This window comes from Quercus suber, unplaced genomic scaffold, assembly GCF_002906115.3.
Source record: "Quercus suber isolate HL8 unplaced genomic scaffold, Cork oak 2.0 scaffold_235, whole genome shotgun sequence".
NCBI lineage: Eukaryota > Viridiplantae > Streptophyta > Magnoliopsida > Fagales > Fagaceae > Quercus > Quercus suber.
Window position 1 is genome coordinate 459476 of NW_027069692.1, and position 12610 is coordinate 472085.

At 32.0% G+C, this 12610-nt stretch overlaps 1 protein-coding gene across 1 annotated transcript; it reads right to left on the bottom strand.

Annotated features, from left to right (window-relative positions):
* Positions 1–3176: 3176 nt before the first annotated feature.
* LOC111987508 (RING-H2 finger protein ATL70) lies at positions 3177–3677 on the bottom strand. The gene has a single exon (XM_024019228.1). It carries the CDS (start codon positions 3675–3677, stop codon positions 3177–3179), a length of 501 nt encoding a protein of 166 aa, XP_023874996.1.
* Between the last annotated feature and the right edge of the window lie 8933 nt (positions 3678–12610).

Below are 12610 nucleotides of genomic sequence, written 5' to 3' on the forward strand. Positions count from 1 at the left end.
GTATATATTTATAATGAGTGTATAATGTTGTAAGCATTTATTTAATCTTCAATGTAAATCTTACCTTGATAGTATATTGTAAATAAATAAGTTTTCTATTATTATTATTATTATTTTGTTTAACAATTGATAATATTGTGTTGATTTTTGAACACTATATAGTAATATTTATTTTATTAAATGATTTTGTAGCCTAAGGTTACAACCAATTTTGTAGCTAAACTTTGTCCTTTAATTTATTTATTGCTTTTGTACTGTAAATGTAATTGTAGATTAAAAAATGCTTAAAACATTGTATATATTTATAATGAGTGTATAATGTTGTAAGCATTTATTTAATCTTCAATGTAAATCTTACCTTGATAGTATATTGTAAATAAATAAGTTTTCTATTATTATTATTATTATTTTGTTTAACAATTGATAATATTGTGTTGATTTTTGAACACTATAGTAGAAGTTGTGATATTAAAAATACATTTGAAAGATGGTCTTTATATTTATTTGGTTTATTTTAGACAAATTTTATACTTATACTAATTTAATATATTAATTTATATTTTAAATAATTATTAAATTAATTATGATGTCATCACGGTTCGACCTTGGTTGAATCTCAGTTCGACCTCAAAAATCTTAAACCTCTTCCCTTTACGGTTCAATGAACGGTCCAGGTTTCAAAATCATACTCATCATGCTTGAATCTAATCGATTCCCAACCCAAGTTGGCTTGAGAATGAGAGGTGGGATAAATTATATTTTGGAAATGACAGTGACCAACTTTGTACCATATTTGTAATTTTCAAGCAATAGTAGCTTTAATAGTTTTGTAGAGAGGGAAAATTCCTAACCAATTTATTTCAAATTTGAAATTAGTCGTCTACAAATTCTATTGAAATGTTAGTTACCTGTGGCTCTTTCTCCCTTTGATAGTCATTTCTTTTGCTCACCTCTCTTGCGTTCTTTCTTCTTCTTCTTCTTCTTCTTCTTCTTCTTCTCTCTCTCTCTCTCTCTCTCTCTCATACGATTTTATATTTTTCTATAAAATTTAGAATTGGAAACTGTCCTCAAATTTGCTTAAAGTTCATAATCAATTTATGATTCTATAACCAAAGGTCCTAATAAATTGCATAGGCTAGATAGGAGGTAGTGCATATTTCATTAATAGCTAGGCTAGAAGAAGGGTGAAATCTTACCAACACCGATACATTGGATCCAATTATCAAAAACTAATAATAATAATAACAACAATAATAATAATTTAAAAAAAGAAAAAGAAAAAAAAGAATGGACCCCATAACTACTTTATAAAAAGGGTACTTGTTGATTAAGGGTAAGGATTATTGTCCTTGTCCAACGTAAAGTCATTTTCATTAGAGCCTCACATTGAAACATCTGTTTCAATGTCAAAAATAAAATAAAAAATAATAATAATAAGGGCCAAGTGTAGACAAATTATTGTAATCATTGAAAAAGTATTTTATATCTAATGATATCATGTTATCTGTGTCAAAATCACAAAAATAACTACTCACTAATACATGCCTTTTATTTTTAGTGAGGTAGTTATTTTTTGTCAATAAGTCTCACGTTTATTGGATTTTAATATTACTAACATAGTATCATTTGATACCAAATACATTTTCCTAATTATGGATGGGCAACTTGTGCTTGACTTGTAAGCCATTTTGTAGAAAAATATTTGATGAAGTGAATAGAATAAAGTCTTATCTTCCACATTCCAGCATGGAAATGGCTTCTCAAATGAAAAGACTATAATGCTTTTATATTGTTTTGAAGAATTGCTTTTAATCATGGTTCTTGTCATATGGCTTTTTTTAATTCAATTGAGGGGAAAATGAGAATTTGTTCATAATTTACAAACTATACTGTAAAATGCCTTTGTTTTAAAACTATTTAGCAAAATGTCACTGTTTTTTGAACTTTATTTTAACAAAATTAAGTTATAGGTAGAACTCGACATTAGCAATGTCAAGTTTTATGCATATTTTGCCACTTAAATTTTTTTGAGGATAGAACTTGATTTTGAGGATATCGAGCTTTACACAAAACTCAATTTTGTTAAAATTGAATTTAAAAAAATATGAGCATTTGGTAAATAGTTTTAAAACAAGGGCATTTTGATGTATAATTTGTAAATTAGAGACAAATGCTCATTCTTCCCATTCAATTGAAGCACATTCTTATGTGGACATTTTAGGCATGGAAGTTGGAACTATTGGCTTTCCAGTCCTCCGAGAACCACCAAAATGAAGAAGAATGTTTCCCAAATGCTCAGTACAACTTGTTCAGTATATCATTAACTTCTTCACGAGAAAAGCGACAATGTACGTGGAAGTAATGTTTCATAAGAAAATATAGTGATATCCAAGCAACGTTGTTGACCATTTCTTTTTTACAATCTATAACAATATATGAGCAATGTTGCATACACAAAAAATTTCGAAACAGTTGAATTGGCAAGTTTTTACTGATTCTCATCTAATAACATCATTAACATTATTTTTTTACTTATTACTAACAATCTGTCACATCAATAGTTTTGAAATTTTTTTGTTTATATAGACTTTCTCGAAGTGTTTGTGCCTTTCAAGAATCCAAGATTAAAAACTAAAATCAAATAAATTTGTTACCTTGAAATTGGTTTCCCGAGTTGTGAGGCCTTGAAAGTGGAACTAGTTTGTCTGAATTAGTGAATTCCTATAAAACGGAACATAGATATCTATGGTCAGTATTTAATTTATTTTCTCACCTGCCATTCACCTGTTGACTAAGACAATATTGTTTCTGTTCATTAACGGCACACATTTATTTATTTATTTATTTATTTTTATACCGATGTCAACATTTATAAAGATAAAAGTCCAGGAATACAAACAGGAAGATCATTGGAAAATTTCTGGGATGGTTAGTCATCTTAATGGCAAGAGAAGCCAAGCTATAGAAATTCATCTAATACGTTGTGATTATCCATTGAAAGTGGAATTACTTTGTTTCCTACCAATCTTTTCAACAGCACAATTTTCTACGTTAGTATATAAATGGAAGAGATTCATTTACAAGAGGCAAGAAAATACATTCCAAAAAAAGTTAACACATCCAGTAAATTCCCATACAGTGGCTTAGAATAATTTACAAAAACTTTATTTCATTTTCTAATTATCCTGTATCCTTGTCGTTGCCAAAGGGTCCACCCCTGCAATAATTGTATGTGGGGCTAGAACTGGTGCTTTTCTACAAACTGGACATGTTGGGTGTAACCTTATCCAGGGGTCGATGCAATTCTGATGAAAGAGATGAGAACAGTGAGGTAACAATCGAAGCATATCAGTTTCTTTATAATCCACCAAGCATATGGAGCAACAAGGAGCTGGTGAGGTAGCCTTTATTTGTGAGTACACGAGCTTTGGATAGCTGTTGAGAGTAGCTTCATCAAGACCTTGTTCAGGAATTGTTATGGAATTCGGATCACTGGTTCTTGGAGAAGTGTTTGGCATTGGATGAGGTGACTGGTTGTGTGGTAAACGAAGCCGGTTGCAAGCGAAAGTGATGAGTAGAATCAGAAGGAAAATACCAATAGAGAATATGATTCCATATGCAAAACCGCTAATACCATCCGTAGTTCCACTAGATGATGGAAAATTGCTGGTGCTCATCTTTCCTTGAACAATTTAGAGGCAATTGGAATGTGGTGAAGGGGGAAAATAAAAGTCGTGTATATAATAGGATAAGAAAGAAATTCTCACTGGATGGTCAACGTCTGTGTCATTTTCTAACGAAGAATCCCCCCTAACATTATCACATTACCAATTTTTATTTTATATATATATATATACTTATTTATTTATTTATTTATTTTGTTCTTTGCTTGGTGTTTTCATTCCGTAAGGTTATGTCAATGTAGTTTTCATACGGTGCAGCAATAACATTCACCGGAAGAAAAAGTCATTCCATACATTCTTTCGCATGTTCTTGGTGAATATTATGGGGCTCTTTTTATTTATTTATTTTCTTTATTTTTATCTCTTTTTTTCTTTTTTCTTTTTCTTTTTTTCGTTTGAACTTAAAATCAAGAAGTGTGGATTGTGACTGTCCATTCCCAAAGATGGGGCAACTCATCATACTGCAAATACACTTTTCTAAGAATTTACCATCACGAGCGGAATAAATGAAAATTATGTCTCCAACTTTACCCAAAAAAAATATATATATATATATATATATTTATATATACACACAATAGGAGATCTAGGAAGCCTTACTTGGGGCATACTTTTATTAGGTAAATAGGGAGGCGGTGAGAGAAGATGAGGTTTCAATCCATACAATGGGCAATAGTTAATTTAAATCAAGATCCATCACGAATATAAGTTTTCCATATCCAAAAGTAGGAAAATATGTAAAAAGTTTATAATTGTTTAGGCTTATATTTATTGCTTAGGCCAAGTGGCACTCACTCTTTGAAAAGAGAATTAAAATACTCTAAAGCCACAAGATAAGAACAAAAATGTAGAGACATTGTGTTTATTTGGTTCAATGTTTAAATATAAACTTTTAGCATTTCTATTCTTTTTTATATAGCTCACAACCTTTCATGTCATATCATCTCAAATACATCCCGACCGGGAATGATGTCATTTATCTTCAACTTCTATCTCATCTAATCTTAACCCGTTTAAGTTGGCTATAACCAAGGAAGAGGGTTTTGCTTTTTTTATAGAGTGAAGATGGAATATGGTTTTGATTTTGAAGTCAAATGTTGTGGGTTATATAAAGGCGGTGATTGGCTTTGGGTCTTTGAGTGTTTCGTGCGGGAAAGTCATAAATGTATTATTGATGAGATTAGTTTTTATTTATTTATTTATTATGTTTTAGAGCTCATAATTTATATATATATATATATATTTTTTTTTTTTGCTTTTAACTGCTATTTATTGCAATATCATATGAGCCATGACGATAAAAGTAAAAGTTAATGATGATTTTAGATTTTTTTATTTTTTTTTTATTTTTAAATCTAGAAGCCTTGCTGAAGGAAATTAAATCTTGATAAACGGAAAAATTTTTTTTACCACTTTTTCTTTATTTTATCACATTCTCTATATGCTGATACTTACAAATGATTTTCTTTTGTTGAGATAATAAAATGAATATTTGAGATTTGGGTCTCGGTATTTGGTTTTGAATTTTTAGGGAGGTTGCTTGAATTTTTGAAATTTTAGCGTATGAAAGTATTTTATACTATGAATTTAAATTTATAAATTTCAAATTTTAAAACCATTGAATTAATTTAAAAAATAAAGTTTACAAATACTATAATCGAAAAACTTGACTGTTCCAACTTCAAAATTTTAGATTAGTAATTCTACTCAATATTCGGAAACCAATTCTTTGACAATTTTTTTTAATATAAAATATGAATTAAGAAAATTGAGTTTCAAAGCATTCAACAAATGTTGTGGTAAAACATAAATATTATATAGCAAAATGAGTATGAGTACTATAAATAGATCTTAAAAACATAAAAATTATTTTAAATAAATTTGTAAAGTATCCATACATTGCACGGAAAATTATCTAGTTATATATAAATAGAGAATTACTACGTCCACAACATTTTCAAAAGCATTAAACAACAAGAATGACATTTGCTTGTAGTACCCTAAAGACTCATTACTTAAATGAGGCAAAGGGAGAGCGAGAGGGAAACTCAAAGAAAAGGAGAGAGAGACACACAAAGAGCCAGATGTCATATCAATGTTAGACTTTTGGTTTTGCATAGGGCTGAGTCAAGCACTCTATTCTCAATTTATCTACTAGACTCTCTAAAAATTATAATTTGACTACCCTCTAAAATTTAGAGTTTTATGTATTTTAAGATTTTGTGAATTTGAGTATTTGGAATGGGCGAAACTTAGATACAGTACCTTATGTACCCCTTTTAAAGTTATAACACTTGTCCACTTACTTAACATTGAAACTAGCATTAATACTCTTCTATTTCTATTTCTTCTTTTATTTTTCCCCTGTTTCAGACTCTATAACTCCCGCGGGAAAACCAAAACTCACACACAGCTCCTACACTTCTCTCTCACTCTCTCTTTTCTTCTCTTTCTCTCTCTCGCTTAGATTGGTTGAAGCACTGAACCTAGCTCTCTGAATTCTCTCTCTCACTTTCTTTTCATAGTTGGCTGGTGTTGTATATAAAGGTATATATAAGGATAGGTTATAATAATGATATAAGGTTGGAGAGTATTCATTTGTAAAATGAATAATATTGTATTTCGAGATTTGAAATTTTCTTTGTGAAAATTCAAGTTTCAGGATTTTCAATCGGTTGAAACTTTTGTTCAATTGATCGAATTGATCAAGAAAATTGATCTAAAGTTTCTACCTAACTCAATTGATGCTCGATTCCTATTCGATCGATTGATCGAAAAGAGCCTTTGATTGATTCTCAATTCCTCTCAATCGATCAAGCCTCGTGAAAACTGTTTTTTGCAAAATTTTCTACAGAATTGTGATAACCATTCTGAACATTGGGAAAGGTTTTAAATCTTGTAAATAGTTTTTTGAGTCATCGTAACTCTTCATACATACCTTTTGAAGGGTTATAACCCTATTGGTATAAATAGAGGTTAATGTTCACTTGAAAATATGACTATCTCCCCAAAAATAGTAAGTTAACAAAGAAACAAAAGAAATCTTGTGGGTATTATCCAAAATCGCTATTTATAGAACCTAATAAACTTGGTTGTATCCTGAGGACAAGTTTGTAGAAATCCTCTAGCAACTTGTGTATGGGGACAAATATTGTCTAAGGATAACATTCAATTGTGCCTCCAAGTCAATCACTAATTTCTATTTACTTGATGTATTCATTTTGTACAATCATTGTTACTCCTTGATTTGGTAAAATCCCCAACAGTTCGCTGGCACTAAAGTGATTCGTCAGTATGCATTGACTAAATCTCATTATAGGTTTTCAATTCTAGTTGCTGGGCATGTGTTATTTTGAGGTTTGGTAGAGTTTTTTTTTACTCTAATCTGGGTATCAATTTTTGTTAATGGGTCTGTGTTATTATTGCTTTGGCCTGTTTTGATTTGGATTTTCAATTCTAGTTGCTGAGTTTGTGTTATTTTGAGGTTTGGTAGAGTTTTTCTTAGGCTATTTCTGATAAAGGTTTCAATTTTGGTTAATGGGTTTGTCTTAGTATTGCTTTGGTTAATTTTGATTTGGGTTTTCAATTATAGTTCCTGGGTTTGTGTTATTTTGAGGTTTGGTGATAATTTAACTAATCGGCATATGTTAGTATGTTTGTCTTTGGTGTTTGATTGATAGTTCAAATCAGAAATTCAAAATTGGAAAGGCAAAAGATTCTTAGAACAGAAATCATATACTAATCTTAGAGAATTAAATACAAATATCTAAATCATCAACATCCAACTGTATCTCATAGAAAAATGATGCATTTGCAGGCCTTCTCATCTCAAAATAATGAATAAGGGTAAATGTTTCTCCCTCTTTCATTTCCCTCATCTGTTTAGATTATAAATGATTATAGGTATCTTTAAAAGTAAAACCAAGATTTTTCCTACCTCTAGCATTTTTATTCATGAACTAAAAAACTAATTTTTGCCTAATCCTAGACCAATTGGCTAATTCAGCTTCAACTGCTTGGGTAGCTAATATCTTCCTTTGTGATGGCAATTTATGTTTACTCTGTGGAGTGACAACTTCATGACTGTGTTTCGCTTCAAAAATGATAGTACAATATTTACCATTTTGTTGACGACTGATAACCATTTGGGTATCATAACCAAATCTTAATTCTATTCTAGATTTCTTTCCTTCATATACAACTTCCTTCTTTTAACCAACTTTAAAACAACAAAACTTGCGGGATTTGATCCTTGTTTAATTTGCCTTACTTTTGTTCAGCTAGTCTCTACAAACACTGAATCCAACATATCTAACATATATTTATATATATATATATATATTATAATATAGATATGCCTCTTCTTCTGAGTCAAACCTCATTCCAATTTTTAGAGTTATATCTTTTTTAGTGTCTGCATTTTCTCCAATTTTTGGAGTTATATTATCCTTTGAATCAACAAACACAACTTCTTCAAGGTTACCCTTTGTTCGGGGGCCTTTTTCGGTTGCCAGTCATGTGTGATCCATTGGAGAGATGACCTTACTAGGCTCGGGTTCTTTTTGGGGAGTTATGTCCGGAACTCAACATTGGGCCACGTGGTCCAACGGCTACCGGCGTATATTTAAACCTACAAAATCATTAAAGCCAGAATCTAAGAATCATGATAATGGTTGAGTAAATATGTAATATGTATTTAATATGATAGCTTTATTTAATAGTTGTAATAGTAGTTGAAATAAAGTAATTTGTATTTAAAGATGAAGTAAGCCTGGAGTCAATGATGTAGATTTAAAGATATGGAAGCAAAGTCACTTATCTTTGTATGGTTTATAACTCCAGTTATATAGCATCACTGAACCGATAGGATTCTAGCAGAATGCCAGCGGTAGAGGCTAGTTAAGCTTGCCCTTCTTATTATGCATTTAAATGAGTTTAAGCCTTGGTTAATAGTTGTACTAGTAGTTGAAATAAAGTAATATTTATTTAAATGTGAAGCAATCATATACTCAATGATGTAAATTTAAAGATAATGAAGCAAAGTAACTTATCTTTGTATGGCTTGTAGCCCTAGCTGTATAGCTTCTATGAGCTGATAATATCCCAGCAGAGTGACCCTAGCGGCAGAGGGACAGTTTGCCATGATAACTTCAAGATTAAGGGAAAAAATGGGTACAACTAGAGGGAGAGAGAGTATGTCCAGCTGTGTGTAGGGGCTGGTTAAGCTTGCTTCTCTTATCATGCACTTAAATGAGTTTCCCTTTTGACAATGCTCTTTTAGTTGTTGTGAAAATAGGAATAGTGTTGCCTTCAATGGAAAGGGTTTTTGTAAGATGTAATTTATGCCTTTTAAGTTGTGCCTTCTAAGAGAATGGCTTTGATATGAGATCTTGGTGCTTTCTAGGAGAAGAGATTTAGTAATAGAAGTTCGTGCCTTCCATGAGAAAGGCTTTTAGTATGAGTGTTTCATATCTCTTGAGAAGTGTGGAGATGTTAAAAGATATAAATGTGTTATGAGATGTAGTATTTGTAATATGTGTGATATATGAAAGTATAAGAGATATGGTGGTTAAAGATAGTAAAAATATGAGATTATAATTGCTGGAGAAGTTGTAGAGATTGCTTTCCAAGATGAGAGATTTTGTAAGAAAAGGGTATAGAGATGTGTTTAGGTATTTGGAGATAGAAGCAGTAAAATAGGTGTAGAAGAGTATTGAGATGTGTTTATGGGTAGCAAAACAGTAGAATTTCAGAGTGAGAGAGTATGAGAGTGGAGCTTAGTGAGTTATGATGTGTTATATGTAATGATGTAGTAAATGTGTATGAGATTGTGTAAGAGAAGTGAAGAAAGAGATGTTTAGAGATATAGTCAACAAGATATATGTATTTTCAGAATATAGAGAGTGAGATGATGAGTATAAGAGAGTAATAGTATTGTCGTGTGTTTAGCCAAGTTGCTGGGATTATATGAAGGCTTATGAAGGGCATTTATGCGTTAAGGGCTGAAGAGTTCAATTCATAATTTGGAATCTAAAAATTCAGAAGTTCAGCACTTCATTAAGAGCTTCAGAAGATGATTAGAGGGAGAGAGAAGTTTATGAGAGAGTTCTTTCTCTCCATTGGTGTCCCCCTTTTGAGGTGTTGATGAAGGGTCCCCTTTAGAGCTAAGTTTAGGGGGGTATTTTAGCAAATAATCTCAGCCAAAATCTATCCCAACTAGCAATGAATTTTCAAAGAATCCATCTTAAGATTTGGCCAAAATGGTATGTTTAGTTTTAAGGTATTCTTGCTATTTCAGGTAACAGCTGCTGGGGAAAAGTAGCAGAAAAGGAAAGTATTTTAGCAAGAGAAATGTACTTTCTTTAGTCAGTTTTGGTTTTAGCCAAATATGGAAAAATCAGTAATACTTAGGTTGCTGGGTCAGCTGTCACAGCTGTTCTGAAAAGGTCATCCCAGCTGTCAGGAAAAGTTACAACAACTATCATGAAAAAGCTGTCCCAGATATCTGGAAAAGCTGTGACAGCTATCATGAGACAGTTGTCATAGCTGTCATAAGACAGTTGTCATAGCTGTCATAAGACAGTTGTTTGTTTTGGGCAGAAGCCAATGAGGTCAGATCGGTGATTTCAGACTGCTGGAGAGGTCATTTCATGGATTTGGCTGAAAAATGGTAAGATCTCTTTTAAGGGTATCTTGCTATTTTGGATATAGCAGCTGGTTGCTGGGATTTCAACATTAAATGGCTGATGATATCACTTCCAGCCAAGTGGCAAGTGCTGAATACATTGTTGGGGTTTAGCTAAAAATGTTTTCTTTTTCGGGTGTTTGTATTTTTTGTCCAAGGTTCCATTACAACACATTTCTAGTAAGTAATAGAAGGATTGGTTGAAAGTCAATGAAGCTTTAGAGATTTAGTCAAGGTCTCATTGGGTTTTGACTTAATCTTGTTGAGTAAGAATGGTACTTAATGCTCTACTCTGTCAACTAGCATAGAAATATATGGTTTAATTGTGGCAGACAACGGCTAGATGTAAAAGATATCATGAATATTTTGTATAGAGAGAGATAAAAGATAGCCAATCAGATTAGGCCACATGTTTGAGTTGGATTTTAGCTGAAAGAAGTAGTGTAGTTTATGTAGAATGACATAATGAATAAATTTGTATAGTAACAGTTGGGGATTGAATGAACAGTTATTTTCCTAGCAGTTAGATGGCTGGGAATATTGAGTATTTGTCACATGATGAATGTTAAGATTTAGGAAAAGAGCAATAGAGAATTTTATCATTTAAAATGCTATGTGATAAGAGATGCTTACCATATATTACCCGCTACACACAGACTCATCAGAGTTCAGAGAGTTGGAGAAGACACGCTAAGCAACATGTCTCTCTTATCAACTTTAAACTGCTGGAGCTTTATTGAACATACCTCTTGGTCCTCCAAACCACGACTCTCAAAGTTTCCCTAAAGAGACTTATGAGCTTGGATCATAAGCCGAAGATGAGATGACGTACCTCGGGTTTTGTTGTGATTTTGTGTAAATATGAACTCTTGTTGAAGAAGCCACTTGCCATGAGTGTAAGAGAGGTAATATGGGCCATGCGCTTTGATTCATTGCTTAAGCCAGATCCATATGTTGATGTTGATGATGTCGTGGGGTTATGATCCCAATTGATGAAGAGGAGATGTGGACCATGAATCCGCCTCTTGAAATAAGGATATCGCGGGCCATGTGAGCCCAATCCATGTAGTTGAATGAGATATGAGTTTATTCTGGACTTTAAATAGATTTACCCAAAAAATCAATAATATATTGATGTGGCATGGGTTGCCAATGAAGTAATGCCACATGGGCCGAAAAAAGGGTCCTCAACACCCTTCATATCTTTCTCCATAACCTATAAATTAACAAACACAACTTATTGCTTTTGATGAACAAAGTTCACTAAAACTATAAAGGAAATGTTGAAAGAAGTTGAAAAAAAAAAAAGTTGTTTTGCAATGTATATGTATGAAGAAAGAGTCAATAGAAGTAACATGGATTGATGTTCTAAACCCATGCCGTATCATACTTCGTAGAAAAGATTTCAATTCATCAATGTGTAATGCAAAGCTCATAGATGCTAGGAGCTTTTACATGGGTCTAGTAGCTAATGAATCAAACTTCAAGATTAGAATGAACTCTACAAGGGACATAAAAGGGCATGGAACATTAGTCTCCTCAATTGTTGCAGGGAATTATGTAGAGGGTGCATCAAAAATTGACACCCAAATAAGAAATAGCCAAAGGCAAACCCTTCCAAACCTCAAAATAACACAAACCCAACAACTATAATTGAAAACCCAAATAAAAATTAACCAAACCAATCCTAAGATAGACCCAATAACCAAAATTGAAACCTTCATTAAAAAAAAAAAAAAAAAACTCTTCCAAACCTCAAAATAACACAAACCCAGAAACTGTAATTGAAAACCCAAATCAAAATTAGCCAAAGCAATACTAAGACAAACCCATCAACCAAAATTGAAACCTTTATTAGAAATAGTCAAAGGAAAACTCTACCAAATCTCAAAATAACACAAACCCAGCAACTAGAATTGAAAACCCAAATCAAAACAAACCAAAGCAATAATAACATAGGCCCGTTAACAAAAATTGATAACCAGATTAGAATCAACAAAGAAAAACTCTACCAAATCTCAAAATAACACATGCTCAGGAACTAGAATTGAAAACCTATAATGAGATTTAGCCAATACATACTAATGAATCACTTTAGTTCCAACCAACCATTCTATAAAAAGAGAGCGAGAGAGAGAGAATTCAAAGAGTTGGGTTCGATGTTTCAACCAATCTGTGAGAGAGAGAGAGAAGAAAAGAGAGGGAAAGAGAGAAGTGTAGGAGCCATGTGTGAGTTTTGGTT

Bases quoted from the DNA above. Each gene is read 5' to 3' on its own strand.
- LOC111987508 (XM_024019228.1), bottom strand. From the start codon at position 3,677: ATGAGCACCAGCAATTTTCCATCATCTAGTGGAACTACGGATGGTATT.